The sequence below is a fragment of the Sciurus vulgaris genome (genome assembly GCF_902686455.1).
Source record: "Sciurus vulgaris genome assembly, chromosome: 6".
NCBI lineage: Eukaryota > Metazoa > Chordata > Mammalia > Rodentia > Sciuridae > Sciurus > Sciurus vulgaris.
In genome coordinates, this window is record NC_136466.1 from 76,077,702 (window position 1) to 76,100,567 (window position 22,866).

Genomic DNA, 22,866 nt, shown 5'->3' on the forward strand with positions numbered 1-22,866 from the left:
AACACCTTATCTACCCCACCTCAATTCCCTCATCTAATCCAGGGTGTTGTGCATGCATTAATTACTTGCCAGACTTGTCCCCTGCTCTCTATTCCCACTGTCACCTAGTTTGGGCCCCATGGTCTCACAGCTATCACAGATTCTTAACTTGTATCCTTGTTCTAAGTATTTTTTCTCAATAATCTGTCACATACACTCTGCCACCAATGTTAAAACATGAATAGTCATTAAATCCCTTTTTTAGTTTAAACTTTTTTTGAAGAACTGCTTTTACATGGCACAGGGGTTGCAGCACCAATTAATGTCACATAATTGGCCATAATATTGAAAAAAAATAAGAGCAGATGTGACTGAAAGATTCCACTACTGGGATAAATCGCCACCAGAGAATCACCTGATGGTAGTGACCACAGGGAAACAATTAGCGACCCACCTATGCCTTCTCTGATGAAGTGGTAGTCAGTGTTTCTCCCACACTCCATCCCTCCGTTCTCCCCTGCTGGCTTCCTTGAAGTCCATGTAATCCAGACCCCGCTAATCTGGAGAAAGAACCCTTTAAGCAGACAGTTGCAAGACAAGCTATTCATGTACTCCATCTCCTCTGAGTATCAATTTTAGTAATAAAGCTAATTTTATAAATACAATTGAATAATTAAGTTTCAATATATAAAAATATACACATATATTATTATATATAATGATTATTCATTACAATGTATAAGAAACTCAAGATTATATAATTATACCATTATACTAAAGTAATTATGCATCTATCATTTCATTTAATTATTTGATTGCATTTACAAATTTTATCTATTTTTTCCTCACTCACAGCCATTTACAATTAGGCTTTTCCACTTCTTAAACTGTTAAGCACTATTAATTTCTTGTTTGGCTTGAATAAATTTCTAAGTATGAACATAAATTACCTACTTTCTTAGGTGAGATCTTGATTATACAGAATGCTTGGCTGAGAATAACCCTATCACCATTTATTTTTCCTTTAAAAAGTATAATGTATATTTTATCTGGTGATAGTCTTTTTGAGCTTAGTTTTGTATTTTTTTTTTTAATTCCCTCTTTGAATCTCAAAATTTTGCTGTGCTTTTTCCTAACCAATAGTTAGGACAAGGTATTTAAAGCTAGCTTTTTGCCTTTTTCTATTTACTTTTCAGCCCAGGAGTATTTACAAAATGCCTTTATGACTTATAGCCAGAACTTAGGAATTGATTGTCCCATTGGCCATTTCAGGAGGCTGAAATCCACTGTTTGCCTAGAGAGAAGTTCCTTCTCTGTGCACAAATATCAGTGCTTCTGGTCTATACTTTGCAAAGACTTCCATTGACTACTCACAGTTCAGGTGTGTTTCCAACTCCTGTCTCTGTGCCTAGTGTTATTCTTAAGTTATTTTGGGAAAACCCATATATTTCTCATGGATTCTTACTTTAAACCTTGGACATCTTGGAAAGTTTTCCTTCAGTTGGATTCCATTTTCTTTATAACCTTAAAATTTTTATTATTCTTTTCTTCCTCCCTCCTTCCCTCCCTCCCTCCCTCCCTCCCTTCCTTCCTTCCTTCCTTCCTTCCTTCCTTCCTTCCCTCCCTCCCTCCCTCCCTCCCTCCTTCCTTCCTTCCCCTTTTCCCTTTTTGGTAGTACTACAAAGATTTTTCTTGATGTTATGTATCTTTGGTTGTTTCAAAAGGAATTAGCTAGTAATGGGTTTAAGTGTCATTTTTCCTCCAAATTATGAAAAGATCTTTCAAGTTTTCTCCCTTCCAAGTGTCACTTCTGCATTTAACTTCCTTCCTGGATTATAATTGTATTTTCATAATCTTAATTGCAATCACATTATATTACCTTCATCTTTGCATCCAGGCTTCTCATGGTGTCTACTTCCTGAGCTTTATTAAACATACTTAAGAAGCTTATAAAAATATCTTCTGGTTCCTGTAAGGAGTTGTTTTCAGGGTTGTGATCCTTTTTCAGTATTCAGGCCGATGTTCTCTTTAGCCCTTGCTATGACATATTTTTTGCTTGGTTTCATGGAGGTGCCCCTCTTCGACTTTTCATTTTTTACCTATCCCAGAGCTAGAAGAAATCTATGAAAACTTGATATTTTTAAGTACAAGGTTTGTGTTCATAGTTGTTAAAAACTGTGTTTAAGTTTTTAAAAATTATAGTGCTGATATGTATAGTTATCTGGAAGCGTAACTAAAGAAAAAAATAAAAAAAGCAAACCTTCTGGATTCCAGTTGAATCATTCCTCTTCCTCCCTCTCTCATCCTATATCCCTACCACACTGTTTTCTACATATTTTGCCATCTGGGTATTGCCATCTCTGATAAATATGAAGAGGTAGGTCAAATGAAGAATTAATACCCTGAATGGTTAAAAAATCAACATCCCAAGGTAAAGGATTGGCTGCGCTTTTTCTGACTTTACTAAAACCAAAGTAAACAGATGAAATTATTTTCCCCATTTTTTTTTTTTTCTTTTAAGTTTCTTCATGGTAACTGGCTGTGTGTTTCAGGATGTGGCATATGGGTACACCTTATTCATTTTCTTAATCCAACTTCATCAATGCTATGCTTTGTGGAAATTCTTATAAGTTGCTGCTTCATTAACTTTCTTTTATTTTTAGATTTTAAGATCATGTGGATTGTCTGTTTTATATTTATTCTAAACCTGGAATAGGCTGTAAAGGGTTACTAACTGCAGATATGGCTAATTACATTTTTAAAATGACCATCTGTTTATATGTTTGTGTGTGTATGCATATATATTAATAGATATTATTTTTCACACAATTAGGGGGAATCTATAATATTTAGAATGACTTTGTAAATGTTTATTTTCATAGCATTGTAAAACCAAGTCAATGTACTGATAATTGAGACTTTTTGTATTATAATGAGTTCACTAAGTCTGTAGTTTTGTGTTAAAATTTGTAGACTAATCCAATTTGAGTTCTTGTTTCTATGTGCATTGATTTTTTTAGTTTTGATTTTTAACGAACTCCAGTTTATAAGTATTGATGCTTCTATTTTTGGCAAAGCCCTTTTTGCTTATAGAAAAAATTTGCAGTCAGCAGCATTGATTGAAAACAGTGTGTTTCTGGTGAAGCATTTTTCTACCATAGGTGGTTGGCACTGATGGATCTTTTTCAATCCATAGTGCCCTAGGTTAGATACAATTTTCTAAACTTAAAAGAGAACAGAAGAACCAAAACCATGTGATTATGAAGTATATTCAGGGGGAAAGAAGTTTCACAAAGCTTGTGACTATCCTCTTTTCCTGGGCCATACTGTGAAGTGTGAACGGGAAGTATCTGGAAATGACTCACTGTCCATCTTGGATGTCCTCTAGACTTCTTTCCATCACTCCAAAACATTATAAGCAAAGAAAGCTGTCAAACTCATATGTTTTAATTTTAAAGAAATAGGATTTTCTAATCCAGTTCTGTTCAGCATTTTGAACCTAATCATTTTACAGAGTATCTTATTTAAAAATCACAATACTCTGAAAAATGATTTTGCTATATTTCCCTCATATAGATAAGCCAGACTGAAATAGGGTACATAATTTATCCTACACCCAACACCTAATTAGTGGCAGAGCTAGGATTCTGTCTTGTGTTCATAAGCATCATGCCAAATGTGTCAGTTTGAATTTGGTCTTCTTAGTGGGATAGAAACCCGCCTACACTTGGATTACTCAGTTGGGCTGTATTTATTGCACATGACGAGCAGTGTGTGCTGACACAGAGGATTAAGGACATCCTCGAGACTCCAGCTCCTTCTAGCTCCCCTTTCATTCCTAGCCTATGACTTTCCTTCCTGCGTATGATGGCTGTTCTGCTTCTGGTGTCAAGCATGCTTTCCTAGCAGGAACAGCAAGAGGATGAGCAAAGGAGAAAAAAGGGTCTGTTATCCAAATTTAATTTGTTTCTTAACCAGAAAAATAATAACTTACCTAGAAGATATTCATAAATATACTCCCATTAATATCTCATTTTCAGAACTTACGTCAGATGGTGCTTCCAAGCTTTAAGGAAGTTCAATTAGCTAATTTTTAAATTTGTTTTAATTAGTTATACATGACAGTAGAATGCACTTTGATATATCATATATAATGGAATATAATTTCTCATTCTTCTGGTTGTACATGATGTAGAATACCACGGGTTGTATAGTTAAATATATATATGAGGTAATAATGTCTGATTCATTCTACTATCCCTCCTACTAATGCTAATTTTAAATCAACTTTTAAAGAAATTTGTAGAGATATAGATTATATACAATAAAAGGTTACACATTTTATGTATACAGGTCTATGATTTTTGATAAATATTATGCTTATATAATCACTACTCCAATGGAAGCAAAACATTCTATCTTGAAGAGGCCTTTTGCCATCTTTAGCAAAATTCAGATTCTGTTAGGTAGATGGAGTCAGCACCCGCCACACAGATGAAATACTAAGTACATAAATAATGATTTGAAAAAGAATTATAAAACATGAAGTATCCATATGTCAGAAAAGGCTTCAGTTACAGTTGACTGATCTAGAAAAGTGAACTCAAACAAGTCTCCTAGACCTATTTATGTCTCAATTTCCTAATATTTAAAAGAAAAAAGGTTTTGAAAGGCCTAATGAGTCCAAAATCATACAAAATTCAAATCAAACGAGATAATTTGTGTGACAACACATTGAGATCTTTAAAGCCCTATTCAAATACATAGAATTGTTTCAAGTCTCCCAGAGGAATTTCCTTTTGAAAATGGTGATGTTTCAATTTATTGACCTGAAATATTACAGTTGTAAAATTCGAAAATGCTTAAAGGATATACAAACCTTAAAGTTTATTAGTGATCTATAAATCAAGGTCATAAGCAACTCTAGATAGAGGCAATTTTACTTTTAATTCTTGTTATTTCCTTTCAAACTATGTCTCTTTCAATTGGATAGGAATAGCACTAAATACATAATTTTCTAAAAATTTCACAATATATGTATATTTATGACTAAAAGTACTGGTATGATTTCCCAGTTATTATATAACACTTTAAAAACAAACACATGACAATATATACCATTCATGTGAAATATAAATTTTATTTTGAGAAACTACAAATCTTGCAAAACAAAATAATACTGAACTTTTTGACAATTTTTTTATTTGTTCTCTATTTTGAGAAGAAAACATGCTTTTGAAATTCACCCCATGGAATCAGTCATAAAACAAATTGCAAAAATGTGTTCTATAGCACCAGAACACTTGACTTCTTGTCATACCAGATTATGAAGAAATGCTGTTGTCTGTAGTATTTATCATTCTCACAATTTCATCAGAGTACTACTTTGAACTCAAACATCTTACGAAAACATCCTATAAACATTTGTGGTAAGGCTGGGGTTATGGCTCAGTGGTAGAGCACTCACCCAGCATGTGTGAGGCACTGGGTTCTATTTTCAGGACCACATAAAAAAATAAATAAAATGAAGATATTGTGTCCTACCAAAAAAAAATTATGGTAATCATTGCCAGCCAATACCAATCTTTGTTGAGAAGAAATGTATCTGGTAATCTAAACACTCATTTCCTTTGGCCTATTACTTTTTTATCATTAAAAAATTGATTATTGTTATTTTATATTAAAGTCTTTGTCATTTGTCCATAATTCAGGTTGGACTCAGCACTGGCTTTGTTTGTCCTTGGGGAGGCTGCCAAATTAAATATGGCCTGCTTGAAAGCCTTAATGGAAATAGTGAAAGATTTTCTTTTAAGCATTATGTCTGTTCCGAGTCAGGTAACAGCATTACTAATTTAAATATGAAAAGACACCTGAATAGAAGTGTATTTTATTTTTGCCACTATTTAAATTATATATCATATTAAGTTGCATAATGTTCATAACTTTGTAATAATGATTTTAATTATATTTTAAAGTAAATATGCATAAACATTTATTATTTATCATAAAATTTTTCCTTGTCATTACATGTTATTAAAGATTTGCTTTTTAGTGGAAGTGAAGTAAGTTATTTAATCCTCTATTATTGATCATTAAGTTATTTTTAACTGTTCATAATTAATTACAAGTAATGTTGAATTGATATTCTCAAACATAAAATACTGTTTGCACTTCTGACTATTTCCTTGGAATAAGTTACTAAAATTAAATCACAAGTGCAAGACTATAAGCTTTATTTAAGGGTCTTGGAAAAGATGCTGAAATTCCTCCCCAAAAGTTGAAATTTTTTTGTATTCCTATGAAAAATACATGAAAGTACCACACAACAGAAAATACTATTGCCCCATGTCATACAGAAAGCAGTATTTCATTGGATTAATTTATATTTCATTGATTCCTAAAGAAATTAAGAAGTTGTTCTTTATATACTTATATGCTATTTATAGTTTTTATTTTTTGAACTACATTTTATGCAACATATCTATGGAATAATTACTTTTTTAATGAATTTATTTAGAAATATTTATTTTGGTCTTTTAATAATTCCATGAAATTTGAAGACTTTTTTATGCTTCTTAATTATGACAGAATGTCCTTTGATTTCCCTAATATCTGTTTTCTTGCTTCAGGAAAAAAATGGCAAGGTAGATGACCTTTCTTGGGCCTGGATTATTGTCTATACATATACGACAATTGTGGCAGAAATCTGCTTGTATGCAGCAACTTCTGATTTACGAAAAACTGCTCTTATCGGTTTCTGTGATTGTAAAAGTTCACGAAAGAATGTTTTATCCATGGGGAAATCAGAAGAACAGCCAAAATTAGGAGAAACAAATATTTTAAATCTTTTTGAATATTTTTCTTCGAAAATATCAGATGATTGTAAGTAGACAATTTTCATGTTGATGAGTAATATATTTTAAATGTCCCTTTCTGCATATAGTAATATGATCTTTACAATAGTTTAATATTAAGAAATAAGAAATTACATTAAATATAGTGGAACTTCCTGGGAAGAATAGTTCATGAAATGGAATTTTTTATCAATAATTTTAAAACAGCTGAAACACAAACTAGATTCATTTGGTTTATGATTTAAATTATGTGACTGGAAGGAAATGATAGCCTTAGGAGAACTTGTGATGTGTGTATAACCTTTATTTCCTCTTTGTTTTTATTCTTTTCCCCATAGGACTTCTCTCCTTCTTTTTTTTTTTTTTTTTTTTTTTTTTTTTTTTTTTTTTTTTTTTGTAGGCATCTACTGTTTCTCTCTTCTTTTCCTGACCAGAGGATTTGTCTTAATTCATGCACTCAAATATTATAGTATGTTCTTCCCCCCTGATTTCTTATATTCCAACAAATAGTATCAGTCTTGCGTCTCAAAAGTAAAGGTCATTTTCTATGATGATTATGGGGACTAGTAGAATAAAACATGCTTATTTTTAATAAAGTACTATAGGCATAATGTTAATTTGAGACATCCTTTTAGGTTGATTGAAATTTATAGGTTTATTATAAAAATCATTGCAGTTTATACATTGTTATAGTCTGTTGTTTGTATGACTTTTGTTTTCACTAAATTGTGAGATAATTAAGATTAGAGAATCATTTCCGAATCACCTTTGTGTTAAACCGGAATCTAGCATCCTAGCAAGTGATGCTGGGTAATTAATTATAGTGAATTTATCATGTAATTAAATCACCGAATTTCAGATATAATTGTGAGATTTTTTTAAAGCATTGAAGGAAGCAAGATTGCCTTTCCTTAGACCCATAATTTTCTGATTTGGGATGAATTATGCTGGAATGTAATTTTAAATAGTAAGACTTCAGAAGTGGATGTTAATTTCACTCTTTAAAAGTTGTTCACTGTTTTTAAGTTACTTTCAATACACTCTTGGTTTATTTAGCAGAGTGGAGCCTTTCATTTCTGGGTGCAAATTGCTTAACCATTTCTCATTTTTCAAAATTATCATTATTTTTTGGTGCCAATTTTGAACAGATCTTTATTCTTCAAAGTACAAATTACATTTCTCCAGTGTTTATTATGTTGACACAGTAAAAAGAAAAATATTCATTTATTTTGCTCTTCACTTTTATACATAATGGTCATAAATCTTCCCCTAGCTCAACACATAGTTTTTAAACTGCTACCAAGCAGATTTATCTGTGAATGGTAGTTCTTAACTCTTGCCTAGCTGTGTAAATTGGTGCTTCCTGGCTTCTTTCGCTGATCTCTTTGGGCAGCTCTCCACGGGCAATTCTCCACGGGGCTCCCAGAGGTGTCTTGGTCTCCCTCTAAGAGAGGAACCCCTGTGTTCTGGCAAAGTTTTGTGATAATGGTATTGTGTCTTTCTGTTGACATTCCAATTTTTATTCCTATTCCTTCTTAATAATTTGATAATTTTTCTCAGAACTTTCATGATTTCATTATTCATTTCCTTCATAGTTGGTCTTTTACTGCATTTTTCTCTTCCCTTGAATAATTTATTTTGATGATCCAGAATTTGGGTGACTTCTTGAAAGAGATTTTGTCTTGCTGCTTATTATCTACTGCTTAACATTATTTAGAACTCTGGGAAACACAACCCAAATATTCCTATCCCAAATATTGTTCTTTTCCTCTATAATGGTGTCAACAGCAGACCTATTTGAAAATTCTCTTGGCATTTATGTGTATTTCCTTCCTTCTTAGCAATATCACACATTTGAGAGTGCTATCTGTGAGCTCAAACTCAGCATACAGAAATCTACATTCATTATTTTCTCATCTCTGTAAATCTATGAGCACACTTGTTTCTATTTTTTATTAATTTAATACCAAGAAAGGAGTATGATATCCAATAATGGCAAATTCTTGATTTTTTAAAACTGTATCCCTAGATAAGAGTGGCACCTATGTATTTGTACCATAAGCAATAGTGTCATTAAGGTCTGTACTTGTCTGTAGTTATTTGTCATTGAATAAACCCTCCAGAAATTTCTGAATGTCATTGTACCACCAGATAATGCTACAGATCAAAGAGCCATTTCTAAAGCTCACAAGGCCTGAGATTTTTGTTCTTTAAATGGTGATAGAGGAGAAGGCAGTAATACCTAAAAGATGGGATGCTGGAAAGAGATGCACTTTGCGCTTTTCCAAGTGGTACAGAGGCAATGGATGGCATTTCTGTTTGTATTGATGTCCTTCCTATTATTACTCTTGAACCCAGCAATGAAATGATTAGTTAGAATTTCATCAGTGTTTCATCAGCACAGGTGGACAAATGGATGCATTTAGCTCTAGTATGCCTTTAGAAATTTGATTCATAATAAAGAGGATATCAGAATTATACAAAATTTCTTGTATAAGCCACAAATGATGCTAATGCCATTTGTCTCATTGAAAATTCTGAGTATGTTGAATTCCACAATTCTCACAGAATCTTTGTGATTTCTTTGGGAAACTATTGAATTTGGTAATCTGTTGACAATTTGGTTAGCCATACCTCAAGGATGTGTTCTACTGTTTTCTTTCTCTGTGTCAAAATCAGAGAATATACTACCTCTGGACATATACTTTTGATCTCCTCTACCGGTTGCTTTTAGTGTCTTTGACTTCTTTCAGCTACTACCATAAAAAGTTAGTACTCAAAAAATGTACTGTTATAAACTGTACTGATGTGCTTCAGTGGAACTTAATCCTTTGTAGAATCACTGAATAATTTTTCCAGATAGAGAAAAATTATTTCCTCTGGTTTGTCCTCTATGCATGATCATTAGTGAGAAGGGCAAGTTCCATAAGACTCCAGGAAATAGAGAGTTCCAAAAACAGTACCCTCATTGTGGCCTTTTCAACATGATTACTGCAAAAGATGGGTTTGATTTTCTGAAAAGTGATATAAAAAATTGAAAATGATTTTTCCTTATAATCTTACCCTTCAAGTAATTCAGTCTTTGGATTATAGTGAAGAAACCAGCTCTTGAGTCATATGAACTTATATTTGAATTGTCACTTGTATCTCATGAGTGTAGCTCAAAGTATTTTGTCTTGCTGAAATTTACTTTCTTTGCCTGATCGTTATGTTAAGAATCCTGTCCAGCCTGGTGGTGCATACCTGTAATCCCAGGAGATTGGAAGGCTAAGGTAGGATGATCACAAGTTTGAAGCCAGATTTAGTAACTTAGTGAGGACCCAAGCAACTTAGTGAGAGCCTGTCTCTAAATAAAAAGGTAAAAATGGTTGGGAATGTGGCTCAGGGACTAACTGCCTCTAGGTTCAATCCCTCGTACCAAAAAACAAAAACAAAACAAAACAAAAAACATAATTTTATCCATATCATAGGACTTTTTGTTTTTTAGAAAAAAAATCTATGAAAATAAACATCTGGCATAACACCCCTGTGTACTGTGAAGATCCCATAAATGTTAAAATAGGTATTATGATTGTTAATGTGGTTGCTATGTTGTTATTACCACTAGCAGTAATTTCTATGTACATCATGTATCCTGGAGATCTTTAATTTATTTATAAAAAGATGTAAATAACACTAAGAAACATTTTAAAATAGTGTCAAAAATCTTTTAGCATATAGAAATACAAAAGATTTTGTAGAATGATCTAGAATTCTGCAAACTTGCTGAACTCATTTATTAGTTTTCAATAGTTTATGATTTATTATGATTTTCTATATAGAAGATATTGCCATCTTTAAATAGAAATAGTATTACTTTTTACTTTCCAAACTCGATGCCTTTTATTTTCTTTATAATCACTGTCTTCGTTAGGACCTTCAGTACACTCTTGCACAAAAGTGGTAACAGAAGACATTCTTTTCTTTTTAGCTATACATGACAATGGAATGTATTTTAATGTATACATACATGGAGTATAACGTCCCATTCTTGTGGTTGTATATGACATGGGGTTACACTGGTCAAGTATTCATATGCAAACATAGGAAAGTTATGTCTGATTCATTCTACTGCTTTTCCTATTCTCTCACCCGCTCTCATCCCCCCTTCCTTCTCTTCATTCCTCTTTGTCTAATCCAATGAACTTCTATTCTCCACTCACCCCGCCTCACCTTATTGTGTGCTATCATCCACATATCAGAGAGAATATTCAGCCTTTGGCTTTTTCTAATTGGCTTATTTCAATTAGCATGATGGTCTCCAGTTCCATTCATTTCCCAGCAAGTACAATAATTCCATTCTTCTTTATGGCTGAGTAATGTTCCATTGTGTATATATACCACATTTTCTGTATCCATTCATCTGTTGAAGGGCACCTAGTTTGATTTCATAGCTTAGCTATTGTGAATTAGGCTGCTGTAAACATTGATGTGGCTGTGTCGCTATAGGATAACAGCAGATATTCTTGTGGAAAGCATTCATATTGTGTTTTTTGGAGTTTTCATAGAGGACTTTTATCAGTTTGAGGGAATTCTCTCCCTAGTTTTACTTTTTTAAGTGTTTTATCATGAAAAGAAATTTATCTCTTGCATTTATATGTGATCATGTGTATTTTTTTCTCCATTCATTTAATTGACTTTTGGATGTTAAACAGATCTTGTGGCCAGAATTTTATCACATGCTGACTAGAAACAGGAATGGAATTAATATGATTGGTTTAGGCAATTCAGGATTATCTCCTTGGTTCCTGTGAAATTTATACCCACCCAATACCTGAGCAAGATTTGAAATTTGTAATTGATGACAGAGAGAGAAGGGGAAATATATGGTAGAGAACAAAACCAAGTCATAGAACTTAAACACATGTGCATTAGCAAGCCCATGTTGTTTTAAGACGTTCACCTTTACATGGGTATAACTCATGGTATGTTCATTATCCTGAATTTCAAGCATATTAGTCTAGTCTTTGTGACATAAAAGTTTCAATAAGTATAATCAAGAACACGTGGTTGATCAATACAGAATTGGGCTGTCAGAAGTTACAGCTTCATGATTGGTTCAGCATTGCTCTACCTAGATGTTTATAATATCAAAAATGTTGCAGTTCACTAGATTGCTTTTAAAACAGATGCAATTACTAGAAATTTAAAAAACAAGTTAGTAGAGTACTAATGGATTCTGGCCTCACGTTACTTATGAAATTGCAAAAATAGCAACTACAAAAATGTTTGATTTTTCTGCATTAATCATCTTTTAACTGCTGTTTAATTAATCTTATTTCTCATCACTTGTTTGGGATCTGTTTGCATAGTTCCCTTTAATATCTTCTCTAATATGCTATGTCTAGGTTTCATCCATGTCTTTTAGAAAACATATCTATATGTTAAAAAATGAATTCAGAAATCACCATGCAACTTTCCTGATTTCCTTTGGATATATTTGTGGGCCTATATCAACTCATTTTATTCAGTATATCATTCTTTATCTCTGTCATCTCTTTAGAGAACATAATCTATAATTTTCAAAAGAGGTATCACTGATGTCACAATTTCTGTAAAAGCCTTGAACATTTGAAGCAGTCTTTCAACCTGCTAATATAGATGGCTTATATCATTTGCAAAAACCAAATACTACTCTTTAAAAATTAATTAAGCCTTATTCAGTAAAGGTGTCCTCTGTCATGCTTGCAGAAGTAAAAATATAGTAAAATATTTAATTGAAGTTAAGATATCTTTATCATAGATTGTACTTTTTAATTTTTTATTTGTAGAGACTAGTATATGTCTTAAGGAACAAATAAAAACAGTCCAATTGAATAAGGATATTTATTTATTCTCTCTGATATTCATATTTTTATTATTGCTGTGAACATGTGAAAAATATACATAGACCAGCATAACTTATTTACTAAATTTTGTAATCTTTCGCCCCAAATCTTTATCCTCCCCTCATGACCTATGTAAAATGCATGTTTTTCTGAGCTTCCTTTTGCACTTAATAGACTTTGCCACATGATAGCTTGCATTTTTAATTAATGTTTTATAACTCTTTGTAAGTTATGAACATATTTGGATACATGTAAGAAAAATACATTATGCAGGACAAAACAATATTCTTTCTCTCTGACATAAACAACAGGCAACCCCCAGTTGATGTGGGGCATAAGGTTCTGAGGGCAGGCTCATTTTCCTGCTATCCTTAGGCAACAACCATGTTCTGCTGTGACAGTTCATCTATAGAAACACTTTCCAGATGGTAGAAAGACAAAAAAGAAGACTATTCATCTTCTACTGTCTTTCATAGAAAATATCGCATAGCATTTCTCTTATGTTCTCATGGCCTTATGTATGCTTAACGATGGTATATAGGTACATCATAGTATAGTATTAAGTATACTGACATCCATACCTAACAGGAATTTTTTTAAACTAAGTATCACTAAGTCAAGCTAAAAATTGTGATTCTAAGAAACAAGGTGATATTTCAAAGAAATGAGCTATCTGTGCAAAGCTTATTCTACCAAATTTTATTCTTGTTCAGGGCAAAAAATATATTTAAATGTCCCTTGCATGACATTACCTAACATATTGTCTTGCTCAGAGTAGACACTCAGACACTTAGTAAGCATATAGAATATATGAGTGAATAAAGGAAAGGAAAAGGACACTATAATGCTTGTAGAGATTTTATTATGAAATGAAATTTTCAATTCAAAATGGTTCTTAAATACCATATATGGTGAGTATATAAATCATCCATTTATTCTATTTTTTAAAAAACTGTCTAGCATACATTCTGTTTAATCTTAAAAAGAGAAGCTGTTTATGAATAACAAATTTTACAATGTGAATTCAAATGACCATAGAGCATCGAAGAATATTTTTAGAAAACTTTTAATAAATGTAGGTATGATTGATTAAAGAAGGTAGAACTTGAGCTTTAGTTTGAAGAGTATATTTTTTTTAAGTCAGAATTTGGAAGAGGGAAGAAGATGAAAATAGGAAGAAAGAGGATGATGAGTGCTAAAAAACATGAAAAATGAAGTGACCATTGAGGAAACCAGGCTGCCTGCATTGAAATCCTGGTTTTAAGATCTAAAGTCTGTTGTATACACTTGAACTTCGAGATGAATCTATACTTCTTTGCACACAATGAAAATCTTTAGTAGCAGTGACGAAACTCTCACATGAAGAAAATTCTTTTTGGACATGAAATTATCTAAACTTGCTAGGCAAACTCATTCTATTCTTATTTTGAACAATTTGGCACTCAGTTCACTGAAAACATGATTTGTCATTGATGATTATAGTTTCCTACCCCCAAAAGTGTCATTGACTTTTGTACAAAGTTTTTCTGCATTTCCCATGAACAGAGGTTTATTTACATAAATATTAATAACATGTAATTTGGGGGCATAACCCCAAAGGGTCCTTTCAAGGCCTTATGGAAGGACACTAGGAATATCTTTTCATAGGAAAATGTCTTTTGAAACTTTAAAAAAGTTAAGATTTTCTTGTTTTAGTTTTTGAACAAGTCCTCATAACTAAATCATCCTTACCACTTATAAAATCTAAATCTTCCTCACCCACAGTTTGAAGCAACCTTAAATCTAGCAACTCATAACAATACTGTGTATTAGTAATATTCTTTCCATTCAGCAAACTTTCCATCAAGTTTATGTGAATTAAACTAAGCTAAATATCTGCCAGCTGTCAGGTAGCTGAGAAAAGACTTTTAATATGTTGAGGTTAACTTGAGTTTACAAAAGTAGTTCTAAAAGAATTGAAGAGTAATTATATTGCTCTTGAAGTGATTTCTGAATCATGATGAATATATTCTTTCCTCTTGAAAGCATTAAAGTGGTTCTAGTTGTACATCTCACCATTAAAAATGATTTATTATGGATATTCTCATAATAAATTAGAGCATAATAATAATAGTGAAATATAGTGAATAAAAGGAATATTTATATAAACTTGCAGTTTCCAATGATAATATGAAGGTTCTTGACCTGCTGCCCTCAGGTTCATGTTACATTTGTATACTGCGTGTACACACACACACACACACACACACACACACACTCAAAAACACCATATCTAGCATTAATGTGGTATTAGAATGTCCAGGGAAAATTAAATTTCTAATATTATATTTCAGGAAAATTTGACACACTAGTTTCTATAATTTGAAATATATTCACTTCTATTCTCTAACTTGGTATTCAACATAGATTAATATCATATTAAATAGGTATACATGTTATAAACTCCTGAAGAAATACTAACAGATCAATCCAGCAACATGTTTTAAAGACATACTATACCATATTTATTGTGTTAACTTTAAGAATCAAAGTATAAAGTTAGAGAATTCAAATTTCTTATAATTTATTAAGGCCACCGTTAATATATACATAAAATATCATTGATTAATTTTCAAAATGTGTGCTTGATTAAAAATAGATAAAACAAATAGAATTTTAAAATTACGAAAATATGAGCACTTTCTGATATTCCCAAGATATTTATCAAAAACCCAAACAAAATCATACTTAAGCATGAAAATTACCATTTTCCTGACTACATTTTTACTACATTAAGCCAAGTAAAAATGAGGGATTTTCTTTATTATCTGCTGATTTTTTTCAAAAACATATTCTAGATAATCTACCCAATGTGATAAGATAAAGAAGCAAGTATAATATTGGGAAAACCTTTGTGGGTGATCTGGATGGTCTGCTCTGAATATCTAAGACTGAATTAATATTAGTACTAATAAAACAAACGTAGAAAGTTACATGAAACCTATTATTGCCTAATTTCTCCTCTATATTGACAGTAATGAAACAGAAAACAATTCACAAAAATAAACCATTGAGAGCAGAGGCAAAACAAAAGTCTAAGGAATGTGTGTTATTAAAAAAAAACCCACAGTTTTATTTAAAAGAGGTAAAAGAAGGGTTGAATAAATGAATATGAACCTTCTTATTTCCTCCCTAAGTTAATCTATACATTAAATGTAATTGCAATAAAATTGTCAAAATTAAGTTTATAGGCAATCTGGAAGAAAATGGGCAAGAAAACTTAGGAAAAAATGGACAGTTTTTAAAATATAAAACTACAATATGTCAGCCCATATGATAATTGTAAAATAATGGACTAAGATTTTCACAAATAAAATATAATATTATCTATATATCTATATTTGTATTTAAAACATGATATCCACCTTTTCCATATTTTTGATGTGTAAGATACAGTGGTGTATATGATGAGTTTTAATTTCATAATTTTGGAAATATTATGTATGTTTCCTTACACAGTAGGTATTGAAAATGATTGTAAAGTATCTCTGTATGTTTAAACCCATTATTTGCACATGCAATTGGAATATACCATATACTGGACTCAATAGGAAACTGATATAAAGTCATATTCTACACAAAATTATGAAGTATATTATAAAAATAAATGATTCTATATTTTAGTGAACACTGAAAACTAATATGCAAGTCACAAAACAAAATAAATATGAATCCCTGAACAAAAGACCACAATACAAAACTTTTAGCAAAATGATCCTTTCAGGAAATTCCAACATCATACTTTATCCATACATTAAAAAGTATCTTGCCAAACATTAGTACACCGTCAAACTTGGGGAAAAGATCAAATGCTGTAATAACAAGTTATATTTCAATAAATATCCTATCAAATTAACAATCTGCAAAATGAAAAGCACTCATAATGGTTTTAATTTTTAACCTCAAACACTGGAGAATCATTATCTTTCAAGATAGGTAAATCATTATTCCAAAATGTGATGAGACTCTTCATTGCTGACTTTCAGTATGCTATGACTTGGGTCACCAGAGTCTCTACAGAGCACATTTTTATTATTAACATTTAGGACATCTCCAATTCTATTTAAAGGATTTCATTATCACTTTCTGTTTGTTTTACTCCTCTGTATAAAAGCTAACACTAACGTCAGTAATACTTTGAGACTCTTTCATCATCTATCATGCTCACTTTGAATCTGGGGACTAGCATTTATTCATCTCACTCATCCCTCCTTCTAAAGCCTTATTTGAGCGACACATGCATACTCATATTTACAGCAGCATGATTCACAATATCCATACTGTGGAACCACCCTAGGTGTCCATCATGGATAAGGAAAACCTACATATATAATGGAGTTTTGTTCTGTCATGAAAAAGAATAATCATGTCGTTTGCAAGAAAATGGAGAGAACTCAAGAACATTGTGTTAAGCAAAATAAGCCAAACTCTCTCATTTGTGGGAAACTAGAGAGGAAAAAAGGAAAGAAAGCTGGGTGGGCAGGGGATCTCATGAAAATGGAAGGGAGATCAGTGGAGGAAGGGATCAGGAAGATGAGGAGAAGAGGGAAAGGAGAAGTCCTGGAGAATGATAATGGCCAAATTATGTTTGTTATTGTACACATGAACAATATGTAGCAAACAATCCCACCATTGGTGTATGATTGTAATAGAAATATGTAAAAATTAAATAAAAGCCTTATTGATTGATGTATCTAACAGTAGCAATTTTCTGGTGAGTTTGGCAGGTAGATAATTCTTTTCCTATTTATTTATGTTATTATGATGCTAATGATTCTTGTAAGGCAGGAGAAAAAAAAGGAGGATGCTGGCTTTCTTCTGGGAGTTTTTTTTTTTTTTTTTTTTCTTCCATATTCTACAAGATTCCCGAAGCAACAGAGAATGATTGTCCCTTGCATGAATTGATGACTGTTTACAAGGGTCATTACTAGCTACAAGAGCCTGGGAAAGCAAATGTCTGGTGAAGAGGGAGGCATTTGTTCTGACCCATGAGGATTGATTCTCAAACATGAAAATAACCATAATAATGACTTCTTTTAACAATTAGAAAAGATATCAAGTTGTGTCATCAGTGCAACATACTAACAAAACAGTAATATATTTTAGTATCTAAAGATGTAATAACCATAGTATTAGCAATCTGAATAGTCATAGTATTTACACCTTTGGAGTTCACATTCCTGTCTGATGACATGTAAATTGCCAGAGAGGCTCTGAATATTCTTGATATTTATGAAAGTCTAACATTAGTTTGATTCTTAGCACTCATTTAAAGGCTGTATATTATTTTATTTTCAAATTCACCCAATAACTTTTTGCTACTTTTCTTTTAACCTAATCATATATAATATGTGTATGTACATATTTTAATAAATCAGAAGCTCCAATATATTGACAACTTTAGTCCTTATTTAAAATTTGTGAATTGTCATTTTTGGGATACTGAATTATTGTAGTTATATTTCTCTAAAACACTTTTTCAACTTTTTACAACTTTATGATATTCTTGCTGAAATTTTGTTTCCTCTAAGTTCTTATTTTCCTTAAAAAAAAAAAAAGATAACAGCAGTTCAGCTACTGTGTTCCTTGAGGTTGTTATACATAGGCTTGATCTTAATGCATCTGATCTTTGTGCTATAGTGGTGATAAGTTTAAATCAAATCTTTGAGGCGTCGTAACATAAACTTGACCTCTAATTACCTATATAGCTGATGGCTCATTATACTTGTAAAGTGTCCCACCAATATAAGGGGAGGCTGTGCTGTGTCTTTAAGGATGGCATTGCTGATCAGCTTTGGCCTTCAGCTCCCTTGACTCATTCACAAGAAAAATGTTTTAGATGTAAAAAAAAATTGTTGGTATATATTTGTGTGTGTAAATGTGTGTATATGTATCTATATTTATATGTGGGCATGTGCCATGAAAGTTATATATGAAAATAATCTTACACTGTGCGACATTTGATAAATGTAGCCTTTCAAACAATCGGAGAAAGAATAGATTATCATAGATTGTGTTTTGATAACTAATTATCCATTTAAACTTTTTAAAGGTTAATTAGGTACCACACACCATACCTATAATAAAAAATCTAAAAAGTCCTCATAATAAACCTTTTAAAATAACCAGAATAAAATATAGCTCAATACTTTTTTGAAGGCAGGGGAGTATAGCTCATTTGTAGAGTGTTTGCCTAGCATGCACAAGGTCCTGGGTTCAATCCCAGCACCACAAAAAAAAAAAAAAAAAAAAAAAAATCCTTTTTGACCTCCAAGCCACAATGTCAACTAAAATAAGAGAAAAACCACAGTTTTACAAAACATGATTAAGAAACCAACTATACAAGACGTAATATATGTGCAGGAAACAAATGATAAATCCTAAAATTCAAATGAAAGTTGGAAAAACATATATACATTTTATAAAATAGAAATGACAATATGAAATGAATCCACTTGCAATGACTACTGCCATCCTCAGCCTTCACTGTGGTTTCTGAACTGTTAGATGGCTATAACTGGGACCAAGAGTAAATCCTAACTTGACCTGCATCTCTCTCTACACTGACCCCTTCCCTATGGGTAGGATGTGAGCCATTTACAGGTTGACCTGTAAATCCCCATTTGGAACATCAATGTATTTCCCAAATCTAAAAAACTTCACTGAGAACGTTATGAGTTGGTCAAATCTTTAGACTGTAGCTGGGTACCTTGTCTTTCTTGTCTACATTAGTACTTCAAGGGGACTGAGAAGGGTCTGGATCTGGGCTAGCCAGGAAAATGCCCTGAGACCACACCTCAAGAGAGCTGGCAGGATGAGGATGCCCCAGGCACTCTTTCCCATTTTCTAATTTACTGCAGCCTTGGTTGAGCAGGGCTGCAGGAAAGGCAGAGGGGAATAGTTTCAGTTCAGAATGAGTGATAATAGCTGGAAATTTTAAGTAGGAGGTGAAGCAAGAAACATCCCTGTGGTCAAATACACTACCCACTTATATTTCCATTTTTCCAACCTTGAATAAAAACTACATTTTGTGATCTAATATTGTGTTATATTCAACAAAAAAGTGAAAAGCTGACCATTTCTTACCCCTGTCACCACTGCTTCAGCATCAAAGTTGAATCTGTGGTCTGTAGGAAACCGCTATTAATTATAAGTTGAGAACTCACCCTCCAAATTTTTCTTGAGTATCTTCAGAAGTCCAAAATAACCAGGATAATGGATTAAGAGGATTTTGGAAAATGAAAAAAAAAATGTTGTTACTATTCTCAAGATGTTTTGCTGTCATTTCTATGAATGAAATAATCTAGCTCTGTATGTGTTTAAACTAAGGGATGCTACCACCTTTTTCTCTTTATTTGCTGGAATATCACTACTATCCTTTAAGTTGAGAGAGACTGAAATAACATACTGGATTTTCAATCAAATTATTTCACCATTTTAAAATCTTCACCTAATTAAAATAAAGGAATTGAAAATATGGTTCACACTTTTGAAACATGAACAAATTATCCAATTTGATTCAATTGTCTAAAACCCATTGACAGTTGAACACAGAGGGAAAAGATCTGTGAACTAAAAACAATTAAATATTTCTGAAGTATTTAGGATACTAAAGATAATCCCAACATGCCATTTTATTTTATTTTATTTATTTATTTTTATTTATTTATTTATTTATTTATTTATTTATTTATTTATTTTTTATTGTAAACAAATGGGATACATGTTGTTTCTCTGTTTGTACATGGCATAAAGGCATACCATTTGTGTAATCATAAATTTACATAGAGCAATGTTGTTTGATTCATTCTGTTACTTTTTCCCTTCCCCCCACCCCTCCCACCCCTCTTTACCCTCTATACAGTAGTTCCTTCCTCCATACTTGCCCCCCTCCCTAACCCTAACTCTAACCCTTCCCTCCCCCCCATTATGTGTCATCCTCCACTTATCAGCGATATCATTCGTCCATTGGCTTTTTGAGATCGGCCTATCTCACTTAGCATGATATTCTCCAATTTCATCCATTTGCCTGCAAATGTCATAATTTTATCATTCTTTATGGCTGAGTAATATTCCATTGTATATATATACCACAGTTTCTTTATCCACTCATCAATGGAAGGGCATCTAGGTGGGTTCCACAGTCTGGCTATTGTGAATGGAGCAGCTATGAACATTGATGTGGCTGTATCTCTGTAGTATGCAGATTTTAAGTCCTTTGGGTATAGGCCAAGGAGTGGGATAGCTGGGTCAAATGGTGGTTCCATTCCAAGTTTTCTAAGGAATCTCCACACTGCTTTCCAGAGTGGCTGCACTAATTTGCAGCCCCACCAGCAGTGTATGAGTGTACCTTTCTCCCCACATCCTCGCCAACACCTGTTGTTGCTCGTATTCTTGATAATCGCCATTCTGATTGGGGGTGAGATGGAATCTTAGGGTGGTTTTGATTTGCATTTCTCTTATTACTAGAGATTGTGAACATTTTTCCATATGTTTGTTGATTGCTTGTAGATCTTCTTCTGTGAAGTTGTCTATTCATTTCCTTAGCCCATTTGTTGACTGGACTATTTGAATCTTGGAGTAGAGTTTGTTGAGTTCTTTATAGATTCTGGAGATTAGCGCTCTATCTGAAGTATGATTGGCAAAGATATTCCCCCCTCTGTAGGCTCTTTCTTCGCATGCTGATAGTTTCCTTTGCTGAGAAAAGCTTTTAGTTTGAAATCTATCCCAGTGGTTGATTCTAGCTTTTATTTCTTGTGCTATGGGAGTCCTGTCAAGGAAGTCTGGTCCTAGACCAACAATGGTCAGATTTGGACCTACTTTTTCTTCTATTAATCTGCAGGGTCTCTGGTCTGATTCCGAGGGTCCTTAATCCATTTGAGTTTAGGTTTCGTGCATGGTGAGAGATATGGGTTAGTTTCATTCTGTTGCATATGGATTTCCAATTCTCCCAGCACCATTTGTTGAAGAGGCTATCTTTTCTCCATTGCATATTTTGGCCACTTTGTCTAGTATGAAGAAATTGTATTTATTTGGGTGTGTGTCCGTGGTCCTCTATTCTGTACCATTGATCTACCTTTCTATTTTGGTACCAAATACCAGCCGTTTTGTTTACTATTGCTTTGTAGTAGAGTTGAAGATCTGGTATTGCAATACCCCTGTTTCACTCTTCCTGCTAAGGATTGCTTTAGCTATTCTGGGTTTCTTATTCTTCCAGATGATTTTCATAATTGCTTGCTCTATTTCTGTAAGGTACGTCATTGGGATTTTAATTGGAATTGCATTGAATTTGTATAGCACTTTAGGTAGTATGGCCATTTTGACATATATTAATTTCTTCCTATCCAGGAACATGGAAGATCTTTCCATCTTCTAAGGTGTTCTTTAATTTCTTTCTTAGTGTTGTATAGTTCTCATTGTAGAGGTCTTTCACCTCTTTTGTGAGATTGATTCCCAAGTATTTTATTTTTTTCGGAGGCTATTGTGAAATGGGGTAGTTTTCCTAATTTCTCTTTCTGAAGATTCATCACTTATGTATAAAAATGCGTTGGATTTATGGGCATTGATCTTGTAACCTGCTACTTTACTGAAATCACTTATGAGTTCTAAGAGTTTTCTGGTGGAATTTCCAGGTTCCTCTAAATATATAATCATGTCATCAGCGAACAGGTATAGTTTGAGTTCTTCTTTTCCAATTCGTATCCCTTTAATTTCTTTGGTTTGTCTAATTGCTCTGGCCAGAGTCTCAAGAACGATGTTGAATAGAAGTGGTGAAAGAGGGCATCCCTGCCTTGTTCCAGTTTTTAGGGGGAATACTTTCAGTTTTTCACCATTTAGAATGATATTAGCCATGGGCTTAGCATAAATGGCCTTTACAATGTTAAGGAATGTTCCCACTATCCCTATTTTTTCTAGTGTTTTGAGCATGAAGGGGTGCTGTATTTTATCAAATGCTTTTTCTGCATCTATTGAAATAATCATGTGATTCTTGACTTTAAGTCTATTAATATGGTGAATTACGTTTATTGATTTCCTGATGTTGAACCAACCTTGCATCCCTGGGATGAAACCCACTTGATCATGGTGCACTATCTTTTTAATATGTTTTTGTATGCGATTTGCTAAAA

General features: G+C 32.7%; 1 protein-coding gene across 2 annotated transcripts in view; it reads left to right on the top strand.

The window, feature by feature from the left end:
- The window catches only part of TMEM232 (transmembrane protein 232), a 326,537-nt gene that overhangs the window by 94,762 nt on the left and 208,909 nt on the right, over positions 1-22,866 (top strand). For both annotated transcript variants that reach the window (XM_079143528.1, XM_079143529.1), the window contains exons 11-12: positions 5,691-5,814; positions 6,609-6,861. In XM_079143528.1, coding sequence (XP_078999654.1) covers positions 5,691-5,814; positions 6,609-6,861 — 377 coding nt within the window. The remainder of the gene's footprint in view (positions 1-5,690; positions 5,815-6,608; positions 6,862-22,866) is intronic.